Here is a 27818-nt window from a genome sequence, read left to right as displayed (position 1 = left end):
CTCTGAGTTTATTTCCAAAGCAAATAGGATTGTACGGGTCATAACTGCTTGTTGGTATTGTTCATCAAGCAGTTGAGTTATTTTTGGAGAATACCTGGCTATCAGATTATTCCCAAAACAGTCAATGTAAGATTGAGTCCAAGAGTAACAAATACTCTTGTTTTTAATGTCAACATGGAGCTTTTTTTCTCTGTGTCATAAGGTTGGAGATTTAAACACATTCCATATTCTAGAAATCAAATACATCTTAAATTTTAGCATGTTGTAATCACATATTATTCTTATTTAAAAAATAAGTGAAAGTCCCATAAACATACATTTCAGGAGTCACATCTGAAGATCTGAATATTAGAATAAGTTGCGCCTTGAATACCCTTGAATAAGCTTTGCATGCACTTATGCTTTAGATTTTAAAATATTGTTCAAGATCTAGTTCCTATTCCTTATTTCTGGGAAATATATCCAAATCATATTAAACTAAGCACACTTAAGTCATGACACAATCTATGTCACTAACTTTTGTGAGTTACTTAATAGGAAATGATATACACTTCCTTTATGTGCAAGGCAAGAACAGTCTGATCACACTACTGCAACACCAAGGAAACAGTCATTTTCATGGTATCAAAATAGGTTTTATTTCACAGAACTGAACATTGTCAAAATGTTATAAATTTTGCATATAAATGTTTTAAAATTAGGAGCTTAAATTATGCTGACATATAAAAGTGTCATTCACAGAGTGGATTTATTCCAGGGCAGTCAAGTTCTGTCCTCTCTCATTTAATCAGCCATAAGAATCACAGGGATCATATGAACAGAGAAAAATCTTTGAGAATTGCTTCAAAGCTTTTGAGACAATTAAACTTACACCCTGAAGGAAAACAATAAATGTCAATTTTAAGCAAGAATGGGAGAAGCCAGACTAACTGCATTAAATTAATGCTTGTTTCTTTAATGGAAAAGTTTGTAGAGGATGTAAGAATATGTGCTGCATGACAGATTTACAATGACCTTATATCTGACCTTACAACTTTTATATGTTTGCAAAAAAAAAAAAAAAAAAATCCAGGTCATGCAAGTCTCTTTTCCTGAGAGATAGTACTAGTAGACACTATTCAAAGCCTTGTTTGGATGGTTTGATTTAATGCATTGTTATTATTATTGATTTAGTTGATTTTGAATCAAGTAGGTCTTTGTTGCCTAGTTTGATCCATGAAGAGCACTGGCTTCCCCTAGTGGTGACATTCTGATGAAGTTTTTGAGGCCTCAGAAAATCATCATCTGGCTCCCAGCATGCAATAACATGATGTAAGAACATCTGATCATTAATTCATTCACCCATCAACGCTTAAAAATAAAAAACAATAGTGCCTAATAATACAGCAGCCCTTGTTGTTACTGAATTCCCTTTGAAATAAACTTCTTCCAGTAATGACAAAACAAGCAAGTTAAACTAAAGTCGTAAAGGCATTTTCAGTCATAAAGGAACTGACTCAACTATATAGAATCCATTAGCTGTCCATCTCGTAGCTTTTCAAAGGCTGGAGCCCCGGATCAAAACTTTAACATTTTATGAGACTTTATGGAATCAACATACCCATGTTCAGTGTGACACCTTCTAAGAACCATCTATTCAAAAACAGGCACAGGGCACTAACACACTACACAACACTATACCAAACCCACTATTTCTGACGTTATATTAAATTAAATTCACACCAAAGGATTTAGGTGTCAAAATTTTCAATTAAAGATCAACAAGCAGGGATGATTTTAAAACAAACGCATTCTTACATACACATGCAAAAGCCACTGATCACTGCAGTTGTGGCTGGACTAAATTAAGATTTTAGTGATGATGGAAATGAGGACTTTTCTACAGGGATGGTTTACCTAAAAATGTAAATCCTGTCATCAGATACTCACCATCATATTGTTCCAAACCTGCAGCACTCTCTTTCTTCAGTAGAACAAAGTTTTTGTGTATATATTGAAAGTTCAATTACAAGTACAACACTGAATCCCATTGACTTATTGTATGGACACAAAAATATATATAAATTTTTTTTTATATATTCCACAGAGGAAAGATAGCCATAGAGGTTTGGAATGACATGAGGGTGAATAAATAATAACACAATTTAAACTTTAGGGTGAAGTACCCCTTCAACAACATATGAAGGAAAGGTAGATGACAAATTTTGGCTACACAATGAGTTTTATCAGATTGTAGCTCAATTGGCCATTGCCTTAGATCTCAATTAGTGTGATGCCTTATAATTCCAGTTATGTAAAAGACAACACAAACATAAACCTTGAAATGTTCACATACTTCACATAAATTCATTGAAAAATAATTAGCATGGATTTGTGACATGCAAAAGTTGAGAGCAAAAAAAGGGGAAAAAGCACGATGATGTGAGTCAGGGAGGGGATTTGGATCGCATTAATTCGACCTGGCAATATTCAGTGGTACAGTGTCTGGACATTCCTTTTTAGTCCACAAGTGACTGCTGAAAAACCACAGGCTCTGTGTGTCAGTCACAGCACAGTTAGCCAAGCACCCAACCCCACTGCAGAAGCAGAGTGAAAAGTATCCATGTCAGCATGCCTTACAAGCACCCACAGAAAGAGAGAGAAAGAGAAAAATAGAGAGAGAGAGAGAGAGAGAGGAACAGCAGAGGAAGAGAGGGGTGGACAGCTCTCAGGCCCCTCAGTGGCCTTCTGTGGCTTTGGGCTTGGATGCTTTCTTAAGACTCTCTTTCATACTCAAGACCTCCAGCTGCTCTACAGAGTCTGCCGCACCCTGGCCCGTGCTCGGATGGGAGGCACTGTTGTCTAAAAACATGTTTGGGATGTCTTGACCGAAGTAGATCTTGCTGTTGGCAGCTATGGCCTGATATTTCATCAGTTCCAGATACTCTGGTGTCAGCTTCAGCTGTGGAGGAGGGAGACAGTGGTATGATCAATGCCATGAGCACATCCTGTGTGGAATCATCTCTGCTGAAGGAATGTGTCAGTGTGCCTCCATGTGTCCAGAGTGGACACTAGTCACACTATGACAACAGCTTGAGCCTCCTACAGGCACTACTTAATATACTTGAGGTTAAAGGATATTTAAGCTTTGGACAAGCTGAAAAATTATTTCACAAAAAATCTACTCTATTATGTGTTTTTGTACAGAATAGATTGTACAGATATGTACTAAAAGTTAACAAACCTACTGTTAAAGGTATAGTTTACCTTCAGTTGCTGTTACATTTCACTTAAAATGTAATTTCCCTCAGACCATCCGAGATGTAGGTAAGGTTTTCAATTAAACAGATTAGGGGAAATGTACCATTATTTTAACTAGAAGCAACAGTTTGAAGTTAAAAAACATCTTAATGATGAATTAGTTTATCACTAACACACAGCTTTTTACTTCACAAGACATTAATTGATGGATTGGAGTGGTGTTGATAATTTGTGGATTTTTGTGATATCTGTATCAGCGATTTGAACTCACATTGTGATGGCACCCATTGTAATGCAATTCAAAACTTTCAAAATCTGTTCTGATGAAGAAACATACTCATCTAATTTTTAGATGGTTTGAGGCTGAGTACATTTTCAGTAAAATTTCATTTCTGGGTGAATTATTCCTTAAAACCTGTAGGTAATTATTATTATTTTTTTAAATGCACCAAATAACATTTTTACATTTCTTTAAAAAATAAAAAAAATACTCTTTCAAGGATTTCTCTAAAAGGTTACGTCAAAGAAGTATTGAATGTTGAGCACCGAGTTCCACACAAATATTTCATATTTTCTTAAAATCAAATTTCAATCAAAAAAAGTTTTTTGTTACCCTGTTGGCTTCTGCAAACTTTTCAGCAGTGTAATATTCTGCATCTGCTCTTGCCTTCTCTCTTGCCAGGAATGCAGCATCTGTTACAATCAAATAAATGTCTCTGATGAGCAACACACTCTGCGTGGCATGTGCAATGAAAATTCTCAGTAGATAAACCAGACCTTCAATTTCAGAGATCCTTTTCTCGGTTTCCTTCTCCATTACTTTTTGTTGGAAGTGAATCTCTGCCACCTGAGCCATTTTCTGAGCCTCTGCAATGAGAGCAACACACAAAATGAACAGGGACAAACCATAACTCCATACATGATCAGCATTATATCTGGAAGTGGAAGACTCACCTATGATGGCCTTCTTTCTCTCAGTTTCAGCCTCCTTCTCCACCACTTTCTGTGTCTGAACGGTGATGAGCAGCCTGGTCTTCTCTGCTTCCCTGCAGATGATGAAAGTGAGGGAAATTTTGATTAAAACCATAGACATACGCATCCCAGGACAATTTATGTTAGAAAAGATTACTTCAAATAAATTCTGTTCTTCTGAACTTTCTATTTTTCAGCAAAATCCATGTTCTTGAGCACCAAATCAGCATATTAGTATGATATCTGAAGGATCATGTGACACTGAAGACTGGAGAAATGGCTGCTGATAATTCAGCTTTTCCATCACAGGTATAAATTACATTTTAAAATGTTTTTAAATAGAAAACAATTATTTTAAATTGTAATAATATTTCACAGTAATACTGTCTCTACTGTGTGTTTGAAATAAATGTGGTTTTGGTGAAAGTAAAAGATTAAAACTGTTCAAGCCTTTGAAAACATTTTAATCTATCAAAAATCTATACAATCAAATTTATTCCGAAAATATATTCACTCACATCAGCTCATAGTTTCTTCTGATGGCCTCAGGAATTTTAGGTTTGGTGACTCGCACAGCCTGCAAAATATTATGGAATCATCTAATTCTGCTCAAGTCAAAGCTGAAACCATAGAGATAAAAACCATACCTGAATCGTGAGACCAGGAGCCATAGCATTCAAGTCCTTCTGCAGTGCAGTCTTTAAGTTCTCATCAATTATGTCTGTCAAACAAAAACGACACAAATGCAAGATCATGACAAATATTCTTGCAGTGAAAAAAGCACCAAAGACAAAACAAATGACACAGCAGAAACTGCAGCACTCTATATATAAACAACTGAAAGTTCACAGTATACTTGGCTGAATAAACTGTTTGACATCTCAGTGACTTACCGAACAGTTCTATGTAGACTTCCTGTAGTGTGTGCACACTGCAGAACTGGTTTAACTCATGGTGAATTTTGTTAAAGATTAGCGTCTTGTCATAATCTGCGGTGTAGTTCTTCACTATGTCCACCACTGTGGAGGAAGAGAACAAGAGCATGAGCTTGTTTTGTCATAGAGCCTAACATCTCATTTTCCTCCCACTGAAGACATACAGGTCATAAATGTTTGGCGAAGGCTTGAGGGTGAGTAAATGAGGACAAAACCTTTACTTTTGGCTGGACTATCCCTTTAAGGCTCTTACCTGCTGACGGAACCAGCATATTGACCACCTCAATTCTGTCAAAATAGATCATGACACCTCCACTGTAGAAGAAAAAGATTATTATTTTCATTCAGGAGCCTCAGAAAATATCCAGTACAATTTAATCCTGACCAATTTTAAGCAGTTATCAGGACATTTTGATAGAATAACAACAACACGAAGGAGTACCTGGTTCCACAAGGCACATTTTTTATTTCATCTGTTTGCAGGGTTGTCTATAAACATGATGCAAATGTGAGAAGAAAAGAAATCAGCATATTTAACAATATTCTACCTTTATTTCCTTTCTAACTTTATAATAAAGACTTTTGCTAAATGCATAGATGTAAAAATCCACTCATTCATTATAAATGATATGCAATGTGTACAACTGTAATAAAACAATTTATTATTATACGGCCAACTATAAATACATCACATTTGTACCTGCACTGATCTATATGAAGTGATGAAAGGCAGCATTATATGGTAACCTGGGCCATTAGGATTTGTCAACAAAGCTCCTCCTCTGAAAAAAATTGGGAAAAAAACCATGAACCAAAATTAGGAAGCAAATTAAATATATGAAAGATAAATATACCATAAATTTCATTTGTGTAGAAATATTACAACACCTATTGCTATAAAGAAGCTGTGTAGTTACCAGTTGATCCAAAAAAAGAATAATTCTTTTATCATTTACTCAACCTCATGTCATTTCAAACCTGTATGATTTTCATTGTTCTATGGAACACAAAGGACAATATTTTAAAGAATGTTGATAATCAGATAGTTTTGGTGACCGCTGACATCCATAAGATGGACAAAAAGTTTATGTTTAATCTTTTTATTAAAATATTACTTGAAGTTATATTTACTTAAGAAGTCACAGAGGCTTGGGCAAACAACACTTTTCTTTTTTGGATCAACAATGCCTTTAAAAGCTGTAAACATACAATGTTAACTGATCTAGCCTTTCCACCAAATTTCAACTATATTACGGCCGTTTTATTAATTATTAACATAAGAAGCATAAAATCTGTGTATAATTTCAATGCAACTTCCTTCCACTCACCTGTAATACACAGCTAAATGCCCTTCCTCAATCTTGTGAATGGAGGAATGAAGCAGAATGGCCATCACACCAGCCATTGCTGCGATTACTGCCCCGACGTGTGCCATTGTCATCTAGCCTGCACTCACCTGCGGAGAGACAAGTTTGCAAAAGAGGAAGCTGAGCTGATCCTTAGAAGAAGAAAAAACACTCAGTTTGTGTGACAAAGATCAGCTTATAACACAAGCATGGGCCCTGATTGCAAACATGTAAGCAGATCAGCCTGTGCTGTATAACCTCTCTCAACTGCTCCCACACACGCATAAACAATCTCTGGAGAGCTGCACAGCAAACTGAGATAACAGGTTTTCAAAGTCCATCAGACCCACACACGGAAGTCATGTTGCCAAATGCAAATGTAGAATACAAATATATACAAATACATTCGTATGGCAACATCGTACATGTGAGAGCTGCATGAGCCTCTAGCTATTTTAGGAAAACGAGTGTTAATCATAAGGCTGTCAGTGACCAGAAATTGCAGTCTGGCTCTGTTTCAAAACCTAAGGCGCTGCCTAGAAAGACAGCAGCAGCACAAGAACAGCTTTTTGTTCGAATGCGCAGATGGTGCTTTCTAGTTAGGGAACTCTGACTTTTTAAAACACAGCCTCTTCATTATCTGTCTTCGCTAGCTATGAAGTTCTGACTCGCACGTACTAATGTACGTTACGATACACGGCACGAACTGATATGAATGAGCGTAATCTGTCGGTAACGTTACACACGCTAAAACAACCGCCACAGTCATTCACGTGATCTGGACACTGCAGCCTCAATCACAGCACTCGCAAGACTAAACTTAAGCTAACCAACGCCCGCGGCTGGCTAACTAAGCTAATTATTTGAAATGCAAGCAAACCTTGTGTAAAAACGACCTTCTTTCAAGTTAAACGACATATACGAGGGGATAATACTAGCCGCAGGAGGCATTTACCGATCATTCAATTAGTTAATGGACAATGCTGTCCTTACGCTTTTGCAAGACATTACTTTATTACTCACGACGCCGTGCCCAACATTGTAGGTTTGAAGCCTCCCACTGAAACGCTTTGTGAATCCGATACTGATTTCCCTTTCAAAATCAACCTCAAACACACTTTCAAAATAAAAGTCACCAGTAGGCTACAACATTGCTGCTAGGTCGTTAAATTAAACAACCTAACTACTTTCAAATTAATGATAATAATAATAATTTTTTAAATATTATTTTATTCGTCGCTTTGGTAAATATATTTATAAAAAAAATGTTCTCATCAAATCGTTGAAACTACCTAATAACATTAATAAAACATAAAATTGTAAAAATAATAATAATGTGTGTGTGTAATATCAAAGAGTGTAGAAGCAATTTTATTTTGTAATATGTATGTACGATGTGTTATATGTACCATACATATTTATAATGTGTACGATATGTTACATTGTTATATTATATGAAGTGTATTATATATGTTTATAATATTATATTATGTTTCTTTTGTATAGCATGATCTAAAAAAAAATCCAAATGAATGTAATTGATACAATAATGAAAATGAAATGTTTATTATTCAAGTCCGCGTGCTATGGGTTGCCATGGAAACAGACGCACGCACAGAGGCTGAGCTGACGGATTGAAATGGATGTGCTGGGAAACTTGGAAGTTCGGTGAGTTACGAATCATTTCTTTAAAAAAAAAAAACATTGGACAATTGTTAACATTGTTTCCATAGCGGATCATTAATTTGTAGTCTGTAAAGTTATCCTGTTTTGAAAAACAAAAACAAGTTCTGCATCAGTATCATAGCTAGCGCCCTAGCGTCGAGCAGAAAACACTCGAGTATACAGCGCACACTGGAAATACCGCGGGTGTTATCAAAGGAAATTAATTTTAAACCCACTAATCTCAAAATCTGGAAGAGAATATCAACTTTAAAATAAAAACAAATAAATTATGAATAAAACCAATGCTACTTTTATTTTTATTACTATGTGATAGGTGGGTGCAAGGATTCAGCAATGGCACATTTAGATTTGTTGACAAGAATACCACATGCTACACCTGTGGGAACTTTATTGTTTTCCTCGATATGGAAACTAAGTCGAGGAAGACTCTGCAGAGTCCTGGTTCTGGTATTGGGGCCTTTACAGCCAGTGGGCATCGCAGATGTCTTGCTTTCTCTGACCTCAGACTCAATCCTTCCATCTTTGTCTACAACTATCCAGAGCTCGAGCAGATGTGTAAACTGGAAGGTGAGTCAATTTATTTGAAACATTTATTTAGTGTCCACAAACTTTTATAAAACTTTTAGTGCTTTTTCATGTTTTAGGCACAACTAAACTGGGCTATACAACTTTGGCACTGTGTGACACTGGCCCTTATTTAGTCTGTGCTTCCTCCATGCCTGATCACACCATCTCATTATGGTAAAATGCATGTTTCATATTAGTCTGACATTTTCTACAGCAATTATTTATATTTGACCTTTTTCAAAACAATATTTGAATATCCACTATTTAGGAACTGGGAGAGCAGCATTCTCCTTTGTAGCCATCCACTTTTGGGAGAGGACGTCACAGCATTGGTTTTTAACCCCATGAACTGGTGTCAAATTGGTGCTGTAAATTTGAGGTCCCTTACTATCTGGAATGTTGAAAGATGTGACAAATACCATTTGATGAAGCCTAGGTAGAGTGTCTCTCCAGCAGATGTCACTGTTATTTACAAATTGATTTCATATGCCAACATTAGGATTCATGCACTGATAGTGTTTATTTGACCCATTATCCTTTCTTTATGTTTTCTTTGCAGTGCTATCGATCTCCCTGCCGCTGATGGTTCAGTTATTGAGTGTGAAACAAACCTATCTAGTATGCTCAGTAGGAAGTTGACACACTTAGGTCCTCAGATGCCCACTTCAGCAATAGCTGGACTGAGTGGACACAGAGCTGATGATTTTGTGGTATGGGTTGTTTCTCCAGTAGAGTGTTTTCTTCTATACCAGTAGCTCTCCTGAAGATTTTTAATTTTTTCGTTTTTATCAGTGAAATTTATTAAATTTTTTTGACAGTATTTATGATCAAAATAAAAGTACAGGTGTTGTATTTGTTTACATAACACTTTATGTTTTGTCAGAGTCACAGCATAATATAATTTGTCTGTCCCAACAGCCTTTGAAACAAATAAAACCAAAACTGTGTCCAAGTGCCATCTGCTGGTCAACTTCTTCTGACCTATATGTTGGCTCCGAGGAAGGTTTCCTGCTTTGTGTGAATCCTGACACTTTACTTGTCTCTGTCCTATATAAACCTCAAACTGATTTAAATCCCAGAGGTAAACTCATACTTGATAAATGTCAAATCAGAAAATTTCTGGATTTCACTTTATCTGTATGAATTTTAAACTTAATCTAGTTCCTTGTTTTGAGAGCTTAATTTAATTGCATTTGTTGTAATTTTACATCACAGATGACAGTAAAACATCCCTGCAGGAAGGCAGCTTCCGGAGCTTAGTACTACAAGACTGTAATGTTTTTGCTGCAGGAATGGTAAGAAATTGTATTTATCATTATTTTCAAGTGAGACATAATTTTAGACCATTTCCAAATCTATTACAGGAAGGCATTTTACGAAAGATACAAATTAAAGGAAACAAATGGGAGGTAGTGCAGACTTGGGCTTTGGATGAGGCAGCCTCGTCTATATGCTTTTCCCCTGATGGTGAGACACTGCTGATAGTTTCTAATACAGTAAGTGTTTATATTTTATGATGTTAGTGTATTTTTTATGATTCATATTAAAATAATATGAATGTAAAAACAGCTCTGTTGCATTATATGGATATAATATCTAATAAATATTTTATTTAAAAATGTCATGATAAAAACTCACAATATTCTTAGACTGCAATACAATACAATAAAGACAATGCTGAGAAACATAATTAACAAATTTCATTTTTTCTCTTCAGGGCTGTGTTTACAGATTGAAACCACTGCTGAATGAAAACATTGTCAAAGTTCTGGATATACTCTGTGGAGATTTTGTGGCTGTTGCTCCATTATACACTGACAGAAACATTTGTTTGGTAAAAGAACATATGGTGTCAATTGGTTAATTAATCACAATAAATACACTGACACATATAATAGTAAAGTATTACAATATAAATATTAAAATACAATGTCTAGATATATTATTGAAAGAAATATTATTGAAAATAATAAGGCATCTGTATCTTCATTGTTGCAGTCAGTCAGAGAGGCAGGAGATTTACAGCTGTGGGCCCTGGATGATGGATTCTGCATGGGCTCCGTCTTTCTGCAAATACATGTTTGTGCTATAATTAGGGATTCTATTCTACATCACAGTAATTGTTTTTCCCAGATCAGGTGAATACGTTTGCTGTACTCAAATATGTGTTATTTGGTATGACTTTGTTTTAGGTAACCAGTATGGCATGCTGCCCCATAGCACAGTATGTTGTTGTAGGAACAGCCACTGGAGACGTTCTGTTTGTGGAAATGACCTCAAAACAAAAACCCAGACTAGTTCACAGGGTTCATCTTTACCGTGTCCCTGTAGACCATTTGGTGTGAGTTTCACAGCACTGTGATTATTTGCTCTCACATTTCTTGGGAATTAAGGCATTGTGAAGTGAATGTTGGGAATACTGTATGTTATATTTGTTTAACAGGTTTGATCAAGGTGGCAACTTTTTAATCACAGGAGCATCAGACTCACGCATGTTTGTGCTGAACGCAAGGCCATCAAAGGGATTTCAAATTATAGGATGGACTGGTAATTCACAGAATCACATTACTATTCAATTCTCTATATTTAGAGTCTATAATATTTTCTTTTTTTAAATAAATGTTTACTTTTATTCAATGAGGATACTTTAAATTCATCAAAGGTGACATTAAAGAAAAAAAAATTATATTTCATATAAATTCCATTCTATTGAAATGATTTATCAAAGAATCCTGTAAAAAAAAACATAATGAATTCCACAACAAAAAAAGCAGTACTGATAATAATGTTAATAATATAGTACTGTTTTACTATATTTTTGATCACACGATGAAGAGGGTTCTTTAAAAAACATTCAAAAATCTTGCCACCCCAATCTTTTGAACTGTGTTATATTTACATTTTATGCCTAAAGTTTTAAACAGTCCTTTTACATTCTTCCAGAGGCTCCGGGTGCCATTGTAAACCTTTCCACTCAGTACCACATGGAAAGTAAACAGGTTAAAGTGCTGGTGCTATGCAGCAAGACAGAGAGAGAAATCAATGAGGGAAATGTGCTTCTGCTACTGACTTTGTTTGTGCAACAGCTTGCAGGTACCAGGAAGACACAAAAACACACCATAATTGAGGCTGGCATGCAGAAAGCTTCTCTAAAAAAAGAAGGACAAATCATAGACATTCAAAAATTCCAGCACTCCTTCTCATAATGTTGTGCCACTTCCAGACTCGTCAGGTTGTGTGGATGTCTATGGCTGTCTGTGTAAAGATGTCCTGCACAGCTGCCTATATGAGATCCCTCACGCTGTCTGCTCTTGTGTCCTGGCCATGAACAAGATATTTGGTTACTGCCAACAGAGAAAAGTCTTGCAAAGTTTCCGTATCCCTGAGGTGGTATAGTAACAGACAACACCTTTAGTCTGATGACAGTTTTATTTTGTGTTTTTGGCACTATTCCTAACTGCTTCTCATGTGATATACAGAGTGGAGTACAGCCATCTAATGCACAGGAAGCAGTTCCCCTGATCCTAGAGAAGGAGGCAGGGGGCCATTTACTGAGTCCTGCTTTTCTACAGCTCTCCCCACATCAAAACTGGCTGGCAACAGTTGGCAGGGATGGACTGCTGCGCATTTGTGAGATCTCAACAATGGTATTGTTGTTAAAACCAACCTCTACAAGTTCATCCATGTTTATGAGTACTTGGCTAGAAGAAACAGGATTCTCGGAAACTGCCCAAATATCTGATGGGTATGTAAATGTGCGTGCTTTTGAAATGCAGGACAGGTACGTGCAGCTGCAGTGCCACTCATGTTGGCAGGGTGGAGTCGGATCTGTTTGTTTCACCCCAGACAGTCAGACCCTCATCAGCTCTGGCCTGAGGGATGGCTCACTTGTCTGCAGCAGGCTCAGGTGAGCTCAGGGCTCTCAAAAAATAGACAAAACAGACAAATATTACTATAAAGCTTTGGTCTATAGCAATATTTTCTCTATCTGGTAGTTTCAAAATGCCCTTGAAGATGGACCTGTAGCAGTTTTGTTTTCACAATGCATTCAAATCTAACAGGTTAAAGCTTTCTGGGGCCGGCAAAGCAAATGCAGCTACCCAGTATGCTCAGTCAGTTGCTGATTCTTTTGAGTCAGTAGTATCCTCAGAGAACACCATCCTCTCCAAAATGACTGACTGGGATCCACAGACACAATCCCTGACCAGTTGTTCGTCATTTCTAACAGGAGAAGTACAGAAACAGTGTTTTCTCATGTTTATGCACAATATTGTACCTGGTTAAGCAGTTTTACTGGGGAGATATTCTGTTCCTTGAGACAGAATATAAACTGCCATAAAATTCTTCCTGCAGGGAAAGATGAGTCATGAAGCTGAACAAGAGGAAAACTATTTTGTGTCCCCAGCTAGTTCTACATGGCTTGATGGAAAACTAGATGCGGTTAGTGTCTGAATGTATTTATGTGTTACAGTTTAATTAACAATATAATATTGCCATGTTATTGTTCTCAATTTTATAATATAGCATTATTTGTAACGAGCAGCTAATACCTTTCAGGTTACAACACATTTTGTTTTCTTATTTTATGAGTTTATTTTATGAGTTTTCTTATTTTATGAAGTTAATCACAGGCCTACATGAGAAAAAAGTTCCTAAGATTACAAAATATATTTATGTAAAATAATTTACACTAATGTGGTACAGGGAAAGGTTTTACAACCTAATGCAAAATTTGATCAAAAAAGTAAGGTTTTATATATTTGTATTATCATACTCAATTGACGGTGTAAGCAAAAATCATAAGCTGTACTACCATTCCAATGTCTGAGGTCAGTATGATTTTAGAAATGAATACTTTATTCAGCAAGGGTGCATTAATTGTTCAAACGTGACCTTAAAGACATTACAACATATGTTCCTTGAGTACCAAACCATGGACCACAAAACCAGTCTTAAGTGTCAATTATTAGAAATTGAATAAATAAGCTTTCTATTGATGTATGGTTTATAAGGGTTGGACAATATTTGGCCGAAATACAACTATTTGAAAATATGGAATTTGAGGGTGAAAAAAAAATCTAAATATTGAGAAAATCACCTTTGAAGTTGTCCAAATGAATTCTAAGCAATGCATATTACTAATCAAAAAATAAGTTTTGATATATTTACGGTAGGAAATTTGCTAAATATCTTCATTGTAACAGGATATTTATTTAATTAATATCTTAATGATTTTTGGCTTGCTTTTTTTTTTTTTTGGCTATTGCTAAAAAATATAATAAAAAATAAAGCGGCTTAAGAGTTTTGTGTTCCAGGGTCACAAATGAGCAATTTAGAATTACCATCGAAGAAATAAATTAAAATTAAATAGATGAATGCTTGCTATTATCAATTTATAAACTTTCATTCAAAAGTTTGGAATACTTTGAATACTACCAGAATAATGGTTGCTGAACATTTTGTTTGCTATTAAAGAAATGTTACATTTGTTTTAAATATATTAAAGTAGACTACAGTTATTTTTAATTGTAAAAATATTTCACAATATTTCTGGTTCACTGTATTATTTGATCACATAAATACAGTCTTGAAAGGAGACTTATTTCAAAAAGATTTTTTAAAAACTTACCAATCCCAAACTTTTGAAAGATTGTTATGATATTGGTTTCCAAAAACATCAAGCATCTTATTTGAGTGAGAAATAGAATAACTGAAAGATAATACATAATAATAAGATCATGACTCCAGTGGTTTCCAAACAGGTTCTTCAAGAAGAGACCCAGCAGTATGCAGAGACCAAAAAGAACCTAAGAAAAAACATCAAAGTTCTTCGTGACACAGTAAGAGAAAGGACCGTCCGCTCTTTCATATTATTGTGTCCATATATACACACATTTGAAGTTGAAAGGTTAATCTTAATTGTCTCTGGATCATTCCAGATCAAAGCAATGATGCAAGAGAATGAGAGTCTGCCAGACATGGAGAAACTTGGGCACCAGGAATTTAACCTGGATGTGGAAGAGCAACAGAGGATGCAGCTCGAGGCAAAACAGGAAGTTACCAGGGTAAACATGGTTATTTACTGATGATGAAGAGCAGATTAATTAAAAACATGCTCTTTAGTTTATATAAGGTTTTTTCCTACTGTATTCAGATGTTTATTTATGTTGTTTAAGGTGAGGAAAGAGATCGAGATGGAGAATCTGGCTAAGTGCTATCAGAGGGAGATCCTGAAGAAAGAATGCTGGGATTCCATGCAAGTCAAAGGCAAAGCTATTAAGGTCTCTAGTCTAAAAAGACAATGTTTTTTTGTAGAGCAAAAATATTGTATAATATCAACATCGATCGATTTCACCTGGTGTACCTGGAACTAGAAATCTATACAGCTGCCGAGTGTCAGTGTTTTTGTGTACGTTTTGTTGCCTTCAGGCATTTCATTCAGAAAATGAGGTGAAGAACTACCCCATGAAGGAACGCACTGAAAAAGAACTCGAAGAGCTTCAAAGGATTGAGACCATGAGGCAGATTGAACAGGAAATTCACAAGTATGTGTACAGTGTGTTTCTAATATGATACAGTGCTTGTTTCTGTTATTTCACAAGATTTTACACAAATAATATGAATTTTCTTCATAGCTTCAAGAGATGATTTTAAACACAATCTCTGGAGACAAAGAGGAAGACGAGGCAGAGGACAGTAAGAGCGAGAGTCCTGCTCTGACCGGCAGTCTGAGTGCTCTGTACGGAGGGCTCAATCCTCATCTCTACAGCCAGTTTAACTTACACATCAGAGAGCAGAAAATCAACCAAATCACCTTGTTAAAGGTGATGACTTCTCGTTCATACTTTGATACATGAACTTGCTGTTTTATGTTTCATTTGGATGTTGAAATATTCCCTTTTGAGTATAGAAAAAGTTTGTGTGAAAATTGTGTGAAAACAGTGAAAATTGTGTCATACAGTATGGTCTACCACTGTTCATTTGATAAATTTCATGGTTGTTTAATGAAGGATGTTATCTACAAAGTGAAGAGCACGTTCAACAAAGACTTTGAGGCAGTTTACAAGCAGAAGGAACAGGAAATCAACCGTCTTAGAGAGAAGAACAAGCGTATTTCTGAGATTATGACTGAGCTGGACCTCAGTGAGACACTGTGGGAGCCTAGTCTCACGGATAATGAGTGTCCTGAGCGAGCTCTTACTGTGACCGACTCAGAGGTAACACAACCAGTCTCTATATAAGATAAAAAAAAAAATCCAAGTCTAATCCAGCATTTATGGCACCTTTATTGGTCTAACAGGTCTTCGCATAGACCTATTTTTAATCTTTCAATCTGACATAGTTTTTTATATCATTTCATACATGTAATTATGGCAAACACTGATTTATTATTTTGAACAATAAGCCTGACGGGCAAATGTGTGTGTTTCTAGATTAAGGTTGAGAAATACCTCACCCCTGAGCAAAAAGAAAAAGAAGAACGGCTAAGAGAGGAAGATGAACAGCAAAGGCATGCAGCCAAGGTATAAAACATTACTGTACCTCACAACAGATCTTACAGCACTTTTTAACATGAATCACTGAATTTTTTCCGTATTAATTATATATTCATGTATATTTACATCAAAGTTGCACCAAACTTTTAAACAAAAAAATTAGAGTGTATAAACTTTTTCATTTTAATGTATATACATACTGTACCTTTTTATTACCAAGAATGCATTCAATTGATCAAAAAGGGGACATTTGTTATATTACAAAAGATTTTACTTTCTATTCATCTTATGTATCACAGTATCAACAATAATATTAAGCAACCGTTTTCAAATGTAATAATAATAAGAAATGCTTTTTGAGCACCAAATCAGCATATTAGAAAAATTTCAGAAGAATCATTGGACACTGAAGACTGGAGGAATGGCTGCTGAACATTTGCTTGCCATTACAAATATGTTACATTTTAATATATTGAAATAGAAAACCGTTTTTTTTTTTAATTGTAATGATATTTAGCCATTTATTTTGATCAAATAAATGCAGACTTGGTGAGAATAAAAGACTTAAAAAAACGTATTAAAAAAAAGATTAAAAAAATAGTTTAATATTTATGATGCATTAAACTGAAATATGACCGCTGTCACATAGATGCTGTAGATGATAACAACTGTTCTGCATTTTTAATGCAGTCTGATAACACAAGAGATCAAGCGCTAAGTGTTATGATGGGTGGAGTTCTGGAGCTTAAAAAAGAGGATGTGCTGAGGATGGTGAGCAGAATGAATCAGACTAGAATGCATAAACTTAATTACCAAAAATAAGATAATGCCAGGGCAAAGTAACATTCAAAATATGCTTATCTTACAGGAAGTACATCAGCCTGAGTTCATGTCTAAACCTGAGGTACAGTGGACAGAAGAAGAAAGAAAGAGCTTCAAAGAGTTTGAGAAAAAAGCAAAGGAGCTCAGTGAGGAGAAAGAGAAATACAGAAAAGTATGACTTTGATTACACCTTACATGGATACTTCATCCAAAATTCTGTGGGTTTTAACTGTCAGGCTTCAAAAATGAAAACAAAAACACCAAAGTAGTCTTTCAACACATATACTGTATTACGAATCATCCGAGACCATCCAATAACTTTTTTTTGTGAGAAACAGACAACACAAAGTCTTGTTAGCAAAATGTACTGCTCTACAAATATGTCACAGTAAATGCAAAAACAAATTGTGCTTGGCATCACTGATTTCAACTCTGCATTTTTAGGTGAACTGCTCTTATTAACAACCACTCCTTCCATTTCAAACCATTTTAACATGGTTTCCTGTTTCTTTAGACACTAGAGACAGAAATGAAGAAACTATTGACTTCTATTAAAGAGGCTACACAGATGTTTGATGAAAAACTCACAAAGCTGTTTGAAAAGAAAGTGAAATCAGAGATGGTCATATACCAGGTAAGATGATACAGTACATCACTGCACCTCATGTCACCTTTTCAGTGTTCTATATATAATATAATTGTAGTTATGGAACAGTAACTGCACTCTAATACTTATAGATATAGTACAATATATATATTGTAATATAATTATAGGTATAATATAACAAGCAATAGGCCATTTTATATATACAGGTATATTATTGCACATAATATACCTGTACATACAAAATAGTTTATTAGAATATACCTGCACATACAATATTATAATTTTTTTAATTCTTATTCCTTATTTACTTATTACTATTTCTATTTCTATTTTTTTATTATCTGTGTTTTGTCTTGTCACTGTCATTCTGTTGCACTGTGGAAGCTCCTGTCATGAATGTGTAAAACATACAAACTCATTTATAGGTTGTGAATTTTTATTTTTCAGGAGGAGCTCAAGATTGCAAATCTGGTTCACTCCATTCAAACCGAAGAAGAGATCCTAAGCAGAGAGAAACAGTTGAGTCTTAATCTTGAAAAGGCACGAATTGTAAAGGTGATCTATAGATATTCTATCTTTTATCTTTTTTCAGCCTCGCTATCCGTTCACAGTAACTCTATATAACGTCAGAAATTGGCAGTTATAAAACAAGACAATTAAAATGTTCCTGATGATGAGACAAAAATTTCATGCAAGAACGAACTTGTGTGGCATGCTAATCCATTCCTGTGAGACTTTGTTTTGCTCATGTTGAACTGTATGAGTCACTTCTCTTTCCTGTCAGAATGAAATTGGGGAGGAGTTGAAAAAACACAAGGAGACTGTTGATGTGTTTAGAGAGGAGTATGAAAGCACAGTCTCTGAGGACAAAGTAAGATTATGAGCATGTTTGCATATACATATCCATAATGCTCTCACCAAGAAAGTATAATTTAATAAATCATTTGCCTTTTTTTAAGCTTCTTGACAAAGGATTTCGCAAAGAGTTTTTTGACGTTCCTGGACACATAATTGACCAGCTGTATAAGCTTTACAAACGCAGACCAAGGTATTATTTCAGAGGAGTAACAAAATCATGAGACACGTGCATAAGACATGCGATTGTCTGAATAGTTACCTCTGAATACAGTAATGGTGTTGTTTAACAGGGCTCAGAGGATAAAAACACAGACTGAAAATAACCAATTTAAAGAGGGAGCACTATTAGGAACAGCACCATCTGATGGACTGTCTCTGATGATGAAGGCCATGGAAGAATTGGATGCACCAGAGAACGTTCCGGAAGGATTAGATCCGTTTGTGTGGGAGAGGTTTTGCCTGGCCAGACGGGCCAAAGTGGAAAAGTGAACAAAAGGTGAGAATGGGTAGAGAGAGCAAATGAGCTAGAAGTCACCCAAACCACATCTCGTTCCTCAAAAAAAAAAAAAAAATGAAATTGGCTTTTAACGTTGACTCTTGTAGGTCAAACTAAAAGCACTGACCCTGGCGGAGATGCAGGCTTTTCTTCAGAGGAGAACAGATGAGGACGAGAAAGCTCAGCTTGAAATAAAAAATCTTATTGATGAACTCAATAGGTGAGGAAACGGTTATACAAAGGAAAGCGCACTGGGAATGGGATGTTATTGAGCATCCATGACCATTGTTATTATTGTCCTAGCATCTGTGAAGAAAAGATGAGGTTTCGACTAGACAGTATGGTGCAGATCGTTCTCCAGCAAGGTCAGGTGGAAGTGGAGGCTGGAGACTTCATTGCTGATTATACTAATGCTCTGCTAATACATCGCAAAGTAGTTGAGGACCTCAACAGCACCATCAGGGTACAGAGAATTATCATCTTTCTCTTCATTTCAGTTTTTCCCACACTACAAATCTTTATCAGTGTGCATCCATTTTAATATCGCTGATTGTTTCTGTGCATCAACCAACAACTAAGCACAAAACAAAATCTGGATAATCATCATCAATGGCCATTTGTACTAAATGAAGTGCGTAAACTGACACATAAAAGCCAGTAGCTGATTAAATGAAATTTAGATTATTTCAACAAATAAAAACTATTGATCAAACACAATTGCGTTTTTTGATAATTTGAGGTTAATTTGACTTAATTGATCAAATAACTTTAAAATTACATTTTAATCTGTCAGGCTTTAGGAGATCAGAAGATCGCCAGCATGGTGGAGTGTAAAGACTTCCGCAAAGGAATCATACAGCAGGAGTGGGATCACAGGAGAATGAGAATGCATCTGGAGGATCTCAGCAATAAAGCCAGAGACATACAGACCCTGCGCATCACTCAGGAGATTCAAGATGTATGGATGGATTTAATCTGTAAACTAATATTGCTGGAAATCATCTTCGTTCATTTAGTGTCTTTTGATTGATAAAGTAAGCTAGTGAACATTTTAAAAAGGATGATTTAACCAGTCTAAGATAAGAAGACACTACGGCTCAGGAGCTTTGTCTTTTCTTTAAAGTGAAATTGAATGACATATTATTACAAATAATTATTTCTTTGTGTTTTTCTCACATTAGTACCTAAATGAAACAAGTAATGACAACAGGGTGTCAAAGCAGCTCACAACTCTGGAGACGACACTTGATTTACAGAAAACGGTAAACTTATAAATCTCATAACTGTTCAAGTGCATAGCAAAGATATTAGGCACAGAGTAACTTTTCCAGATGTTTGTATCTCAGCGCAGGTGTTACTCTGTTGTAAATTCAGTCTGGGTGATTACATGAATCAAATTCATTGACAGATATAAAAGTTTGGTTTGTTTCACTCTTTGCCCAGACTCATCACAAAAAAGTTGAGGCTTGCAAGAAACAGATAAAGCACCTGGACAGACAAAGTGTGCAAATGCAAGAGAAGAACGCAGCCCTCGACTTGAAAGTGGCTGACATGGAGATAACTGTTGCAGATAGAAGAAATATTTACGAGGCTGTTGGTAACTGACTTCATATCTTGTCCCATTAAATAAATAATTAGTTTTTAGCAAAAATAGACTACTTTGTAGTTTAGATAACAAAGGGCCTTTTTCATGATACGGGAGTAGAGATTTTTGTGTTAATCATTTATGAATACATTCTTACATAGCCTATGGAGCCAAAAGAGTATCAATAAAGATAAAAGCACACACTACATTCACATATGCACACATAGGATTCATACATGCACACACATAATTCATAAATACACACACAGGATACACATATGTGCACAAAATTCACAAATGCACACACAAAATTTAAAAAGCACAGAAGTTTCACAAATGCTTACAAAATTCAGAAATGCACACAAAATTCAGAAATGCAAACAACATTTACAAATGCACTCAAGATTCACAAATGCACAGGATAAGATTCAGAAATGTATTTCTGATGCACACACACATATATCTTGATTTACAAACTGCATGCGGTCTGTGTACTTCACTGCATTTGTGTGTGAATTTTGAGACTCCTCTGAAATGCCTTTTTTTAAACAGGGAATGATCTTCAACCAATCAGATATCTCCCTTGTTTGAGCCAATCACAAGAATGCACCCCACGTGGGGGATTGTTTACTTATAAGCCAATCAGCGAACTACTCACTTTCCTCAGCGAATAACTCACTTTCCTCAATCAGCGAACGACTCACTTTCCTCAGCGAACGATTCATTTCCTCACGCAGCAAACGACTCACTTACCTCACGCAGCCGGTGACTCACTTTGCGCAGCCGGACAGCCGGACACCCACTTTCCTCTTTCCTCACCCAGCAAAGTTGAGCGAACGATTCCCTTTCCTCACGCAGCGGCGACTCACTTTGCGCAGCCGGAGAGTCACTTTTCTCTCTCAGCGCACCACTGACTCTCTCTTCATGTAGGGACCGAATATTATAATTAAAATGACTTCTATATTGCATCCAAAATAATATTTAGATATACTTAAAATATTCAAAAAAGTGTAATTAGTTTTTTTTTTTATTAACTTTCATTAAAATATTTCAATAAAATGAAATAATTGCTTGTTGCAAATTTGTGAATCCATGGTTAACTTTTTTTCTGCAGTCACAGTCTGGGCTATATGTATTGAGACATATTTACATTTATATTTTGTAAAAAAATAATTAAAAAATCTGTATTTCCATACAATTTCATAAATAGGCTGTGTGAACGAGTTCATGTGATTGTCTTATAAGTAAACAACCACGTGGAGTGCGTTCTTGTGATTGGCTAAAAGGAGCATTTGTGTGTTGAGCCAAGTCAGAAGAGTCTCAAAATTCACACACAAATGCAGTGAAGTTCACAGACCGCAAGCAGTTTGTAAATCAAGATATATGTGTGTGTGCATCAGAAATACATTTCTGAATCTTGTTCTGTGCATTTGTGAATCTCGAGTGCATTTGTAAATGTTGTTTGCATTTCTGAATTGTGTGTATTTCAGAATTTTGTGTGCATTTCTGAATTTTGTATGCATTTGTGAATCTTCTGTGCTTTTTAAATTTCTGTGTGCATTTGTAAATTTTGTGCACATTTGTGTATCCTGTGTGTGTATTTATGAATCATGTGTGTGCATGTATGAATCCTGTGTGCATATGTGATGTAGTGTTGCATTTATCTTTATTGAGACTCTTTTGGCTACATATGGTGCAGCCACTGAAAAAGCATAATCACTTTTTAACTTCAAACGGGACCTTAGCATGATTAGCATCAACCTATCTGAGGACCTTAAGATCCTAGAACATTTCCAGTGGTTAGGAGATCTGTGATACATTGCGGAGCATTTAACTCCTTACATATACTGTATAGCAAAACCTTCAATTTAACACAATATTTAACTGGTAACCAGTGTAGAGAAACCAGAACAGAAGAGGTGTGTTCCCTTTTAATTATACCAGTAAGCAGCAATAGCATGTTCCTGCTCAACTGGAGGCTGCCGTTCTAGGATTCTAATTTTTTTGTGACGGCACCATCTTGCCAATTCTATTTCAAAAGAGGAGACCTGATTAAAACATCAAACAGATGCAAACACTTGATCAATGGAAGCTATATATTTTTTATCTTTCCATCTTATTTTTAATGTAAGAGCAGGCGTAAACTTGAGTATTCGAGGGAGTGTCCTGCTGGATGTTGTAAACTGGTATTTGTATTAAAATTATTTCACATTTATTAATGTACTAGTAAACACTAATTTGTAGCTTAGTTGTGTATCACACAGTTTGAGGTGAAGTGCTGCACTATGGCTAATGAACTGAAGACAAGACTTTCTGTCCAATAATATATATATATATATATAAAATGTACTGAAATAAATTAGGTTTGTATTATTATTATTAATAAATGCTTATTTATTTAACTTTCTATACATCAAAGATTCCTAGAAAAAAAAAAACACGGTTTCCACAATAATACTATGCAGCACATTAGCTTTGAACACTGATAATATATCAAATGTTTCTTAAGCACCACATCAGATTATTATAACAATTTATGAACGATCATGTGTGGCTAAGGACTGAAGTAACGGTGCTGCTTAAAGTTCAGTTTAACCACAACAGAAAAAAAAAATATTTTAAAATATATTCAAATAGAAAAAAAGTTATAATATTTAAATTCTAATATTACAGTATATACACAGTGTTACTGATCAAATTAATGCAGCCTTGGTGAGCATAAGAGACCTTTTGAACTGCAGGGTAAACTGTACCATTGACTTACATGATTTTTAAATAAATAATAATAAATAAATAAAAACAGTATGCTTTGTAATGTACATTCTGCTAAGGGTTCATGAATAAGGCCCAATAACTTTAATTTATATTTACTTATTCACACAATGTTGTTATCCAGCAATGGGAGATAACCAGGAGACAGAGGCAGAGAAGAACTACCAAGACATCATCTTGAGAAAGAAGCTGTTGAACATCGCTGGAGCACAATCTGAAGAGATACTCATACTGCGAGCGGAGGTGGAGAAACTGCGCATGAAGAACTTCCCATCTCTATCTCAACTAAACTACAACTGATTCAGGACATAAATGAGATTCATTACAACAAAATTTTAAAAATTTAATTATTCCAATACATAGATGTGACATTAGAACACAAGAAAAATGTGTAATAAATAACAAGAAAGTTTAATGAACCTACCAAAATCCACAATGTCTTTTATTGTTCCACATTTAATCTGAATAATCACCCTATCTGAATGTACTGATGAAAATGTACCTTTTCTGAAAAGGCTTCTTCCTACCCATTTAAATATTATCAATAAAATAATACAATACAGTGAATTTCAGTTGTCTGTGAAGTCTTCCTCTGTCCTGTCAAAGTGCAGTATTTTGTCATCTAACCCAAAACTGTCTATAAGCCGAGACAGACTGACTTGATTTCCCTCTGAGGGTAATTCACTCTGTAATTCACACAGCACAGACTGAGCACAGGATCTCCATTTGTCTACGAGTCTCTGCAGCTGGGTCAGGTCATTCTACGAGAAAAGACAGAACAAAGAAAGAAAAACCTCTAGAACATCATCCTTCGGCAATATTTTACTTACTAGATATACTTGAAATAGATCTTTACCTTTTTTCTATACATCTTGGCCATCTTTAATCTTCGCAAGGTTTCTGATTTCTCCTTCACTGTTTTTCTTAGCTCTTCACACTTCTGGATCAAGTCTTTTTGTGCAGGTTCAGCTGTGTGAGGTGTGAGGTCTCTTTGCTCCCTCATATCATTCCGATGGACTTCAGCATCGGTCTCTCTGTCGTCAGTCACACTGTCTCTCGTTTGTGAGGCCTGTGGTAGACTGTCATCTTCAATTTTAAGGCGTTTAACCACACTGAGGGGGGATCTGAATGAGTGGCGTGATCTTTTTAGCTTCTCCTTCAGTGAGGAACTCATGGACTAAAGGAAAAGTGTCGACAAAATATTAACAAAGTTAATGTGATTCTAGACAGTGACTGATTTTGTGAAAAACAAGCCCTTCACGTGTTTGAACGTGAACTTTACTATTAAAGTTAAGCATAATCTGAAAAATATTAGATATCAAAAAGGCAATAAGATGTACCTTGTTAGCGCTTAACCAGCTTGAAGAAGTATTTGGTGTACTTTCATCAGCAGCTGTCAGTTTTATCGGGGTTGTCTCCATGATTCACACCACATAAGCTCGCTATGAAGAGGAGAAAACTGCTAACGTTACATAACTCTTAAGTAACAGGGCTACTATTCACGTTTCTTCTGGCGTAAAAATACAACTGGAAGCAAATCTTAACAGCTGTAAAGTTATCAGTAGGCACTCTGATGTTTTGAAATTGATGCAAGCGCCACTTATTTCGTCGTCATTTCCGGGACGTCTATACGTCGTTGTCATTATCATGAATCATGGGAAACGTAGTACATGAAGAACTGTTTTCTCATTTATTAGAGGTAATTTATTAATAGAAAATAGTAGAATCGTTGTAAGTTTAATTATATGCAGTTATTAAAATAATATAATTTTATTTGTATATTTTTGTAGTCCATTTTTACCAGATAATATTTTGCTCCACAGTTAGGACTTAGACAAAAATGACAGTCTGAACAGATTAATAAATGCATATTAACTAAAACTAACTATGTAGGTAGACAACATGGCTGAAGGAAAAAATTTGAGGAGAAACTGTATTATAAAAAATACATAATTGGTTCAAACTTAGAATGCAGCACCTCATACACTGAAGAAAAAAAATAAATAAATAAATATATATATATATATATATATATATATATATATATATATATATATATATAATAAACTACACTGCAAAAAATCATACTAATTTGTTTTTAAGGTGAGTGGTTGCAATCAATTTATTTGAGCTACATTTAAATAAACAAATTTACCTGAAATGTGTTTATTTAAATGTAGCTAAAATAAATTGATTGTAACCACTCACCTTAAAAACAAATTAGTATGATTTTTTTGCAGTGTAGTTTATTATTTTTAGATCACTAAATAACACAGAAAAAAAGGTTAACAGATTTAACAGATTTATCATTTTTGCCATTTTTTAGAGGACTGTTTCCTGATCCTGGGAGAGCAGACTTCAATGCTGTCTGTTCTGACTCACAGTCTGTAAGTACGTTTTCATTCTTAAAGGATTGGCCACTGATTATACAAACGCGAGTTTTGAGCAGTGTAGAGTGGCGCTTGTTGTGCCTAAAAAGACTGAATAAGTCATTATAATCAGTAATTATGTCCCAAATTGATGAGATAAATGCCTCTTTTATAATGGGTTTTAATATTTTTGTCTCTGCAAATGTATCAATGTATAGTATAGTAATGTATAGTAAGGGGGCGTAACATTTCCTCACACGCTTGAGGTATTCAGCCAATTACAAAGTACTGGATAGCTGGCCAATCAGAGCACACCTCGCTTTTCAGAACAATGAGCTTTGTAAAAAATCTACGCATTTGAGAAAGGTGGGGCATAGTGGAGAAACAATAATGTACAGTATGTGGGAAATAATGTGTTTTTTTTTTTTTACCTTAAAGGGGGGGTGAAATGCTCATTTTCACTCAATATCCTGTTAATCTTGAGTACCTATAGAGTAGTACTGCATCCTTCATAACTCCAAAAAGTCTTTAGTTTTATTATATTCATAAGAGAAAGATAGTCTGTACCAATTTTTCCCGGAAAAACACGAGCGTCTGTAGGCGTGACGTGTGGGCGGAGCTAAAGAATCACGAGCGCCAGTAGGCTTTTGCTTTGATAGCGTTTGGAAGCTGTGACATTACATGAGGACAAAACCAACCAAAACAAACCATGGCTAACAGTCAGATTCAGCGTATATTTATGATCCAGAATCAGATCCAGAGGCTGAAATTTAACAAGAGCAGCAGCAACAACAGCGTCGGATGCGGTTTTGTGACATTTCGCGACGCTCTCGCTCTGATCAGTGAAGTTGTGCTCTCATGCAGTGCTCTGCTATATGGGAGCGCGTGCTCTTCCGGCAGAAGTGCCTTAGGACCCATATAAGGAAATTCCGCTCCATCTAACGTCACACAGAGCCATACTCGAAAAAAACTTTCCGAAACTTGTGACAAACCGGAAGGAGTATTTTGGGAACAGAAAAACTCCTTTAAACGTACAACTTAATTTTTGAAACTTTGTCCATGTTTAGCATGGGAATCCAACTCTTTAACAGTGTAAAAAACTCAGTATGCATGAAATAGCATTTCACCCCCCCTTTAAACCGCATAAACACATTTCATTACACCAAATTCACAAAATAATGTTTGTGTTAGCAACATCATGACCCCTTTTAAAAAGTATGAATGTCCATATACATAAAGAAGAACATATGATAGATCTAAACATATTTCTTCAGTCTTCTTGTCTCGTCCAGTTGAAAGAGACTAATTGGATTCCTAAGCTGAATCAGAGGTGAAATTGGTGACACAGTTTGAATGAATCCATATTTAAAAATAAAAAAGAAGGATGTTGAAATTAATCAAACTCTGAATCATAGTGATGAATCCAGCTTATATAACAAACATAGGCCTACTCAAGCATCTTGTGCAAAAGCAATGCAAAACCAGAAGGAAAAAACACTCTCTATTCAAATAAAGATGATTACATTGGTGGTTCAGTTCATTCATGTTCATGAACTTTTTTTTTTTTTTTTTTTTTCAAACAACTCCACTACTCTTCTGCTTTTACTGGAACTCTTTTCTGTCTTGTTATAACTTGTCTATGAAATTAAAATTGTTTAATAGCTGTATAGTCATGCAACCATGTCTTCTCGTGTTTCTAAGATTTGTATGGGGTCTAATGCAGTGAAGGATGCATTTGGGCTGGAGTTAAACATTTTGTGACTAATGTGCATTTTGTATCAACAGGGTGTGCCCACTGGGAAAAAAATGAATCCATAGAAATTGGCATGTAAATCCAAAGGGAAACAACACCCTTTTCCCGTGGAAAGCTTGTATGTGCATGAATTCCTTTAGAACATTTGCATTGTTCTTTGATCCAGCTGTCTTTAGATTATAATGAGAAATAAAATTACTTAATACTGTATGTATCGCATATGACTTGCTAAAATGGTGTGCATTAACACTAATGCATAAAATTGTAAAGTTAAACTCTTGCTGGAAATGAAAGCCGGTCATATCTCGTCTGAC

At 35.4% G+C, this 27818-nt stretch overlaps 3 protein-coding genes across 7 annotated transcripts; 1 reads left to right on the top strand and 2 right to left on the bottom strand.

Moving 5' to 3' along the window:
- Positions 1–613: 613 nt before the first annotated feature.
- erlin1 (ER lipid raft associated 1) lies at positions 614–7617 on the bottom strand. 5 transcript variants are annotated; one of them, XM_026223957.1, is made up of 12 exons: positions 7374–7565; positions 6476–6603; positions 5848–5929; positions 5590–5636; positions 5401–5462; positions 5106–5231; positions 4860–4933; positions 4731–4789; positions 4195–4286; positions 4018–4107; positions 3854–3933; positions 614–2941 (listed from the first exon to the last, which is right to left on the bottom strand). In XM_026223957.1, exons 2-12 carry the CDS (start codon positions 6586–6588, stop codon positions 2717–2719), a joined length of 1050 nt encoding a protein of 349 aa, XP_026079742.1. In that variant the 5' UTR covers positions 6589–6603; positions 7374–7565; the 3' UTR covers positions 614–2716. The 5 variants fall into 5 exon arrangements, with proteins under 5 accessions (XP_026079742.1, XP_026079743.1, XP_026079744.1 ...); XM_026223958.1 differs by having other exon boundaries at positions 2717–2941; positions 7505–7617; XM_026223959.1 differs by having other exon boundaries at positions 2717–2941; positions 7517–7605.
- A 456-nt stretch (positions 7618–8073) lies between these two features.
- Positions 8074–23954, top strand: cfap43 (cilia and flagella associated protein 43). The gene is given in 39 exon segments (XM_026223956.1): positions 8074–8161; positions 8493–8746; positions 8824–8920; positions 9015–9182; positions 9306–9456; positions 9665–9827; positions 9962–10041; positions 10111–10242; positions 10464–10580; positions 10745–10825; positions 10939–11087; positions 11190–11293; positions 11690–11839; positions 11970–12133; positions 12226–12393; positions 12523–12653; positions 12808–12979; positions 13100–13186; positions 14509–14586; positions 14686–14811; positions 14923–15027; positions 15176–15295; positions 15382–15570; positions 15757–15963; positions 16180–16269; positions 16933–17013; positions 17111–17236; positions 17579–17698; positions 18119–18226; positions 18456–18542; positions 18631–18719; positions 18820–19012; positions 19014–19025; positions 19133–19245; positions 19329–19488; positions 19819–19983; positions 20207–20287; positions 20469–20622; positions 23507–23954. Coding segments are annotated over 39 exon segments (4977 nt in total). The 5' UTR covers positions 8074–8132; the 3' UTR covers positions 23683–23954.
- sfr1 (SWI5-dependent homologous recombination repair protein 1) lies at positions 23897–25004 on the bottom strand. Its single transcript, XM_026223955.1, has 3 exons — positions 24723–25004; positions 24239–24559; positions 23897–24143 (listed from the first exon to the last, which is right to left on the bottom strand). Exons 1-3 carry the CDS (start codon positions 24801–24803, stop codon positions 23952–23954), a joined length of 594 nt encoding a protein of 197 aa, XP_026079740.1. The 5' UTR covers positions 24804–25004; the 3' UTR covers positions 23897–23951.
- Positions 25005–27818: the final 2814 nt, after the last annotated feature.

This window comes from Carassius auratus, chromosome 38, assembly GCF_003368295.1.
Source record: "Carassius auratus strain Wakin chromosome 38, ASM336829v1, whole genome shotgun sequence".
Classification (NCBI taxonomy): Eukaryota; Metazoa; Chordata; class Actinopteri; order Cypriniformes; family Cyprinidae; genus Carassius; species Carassius auratus.
Note: the sequence above shows the minus strand (reverse complement) of the source record. Positions and strands in the feature narration are given on the sequence as shown.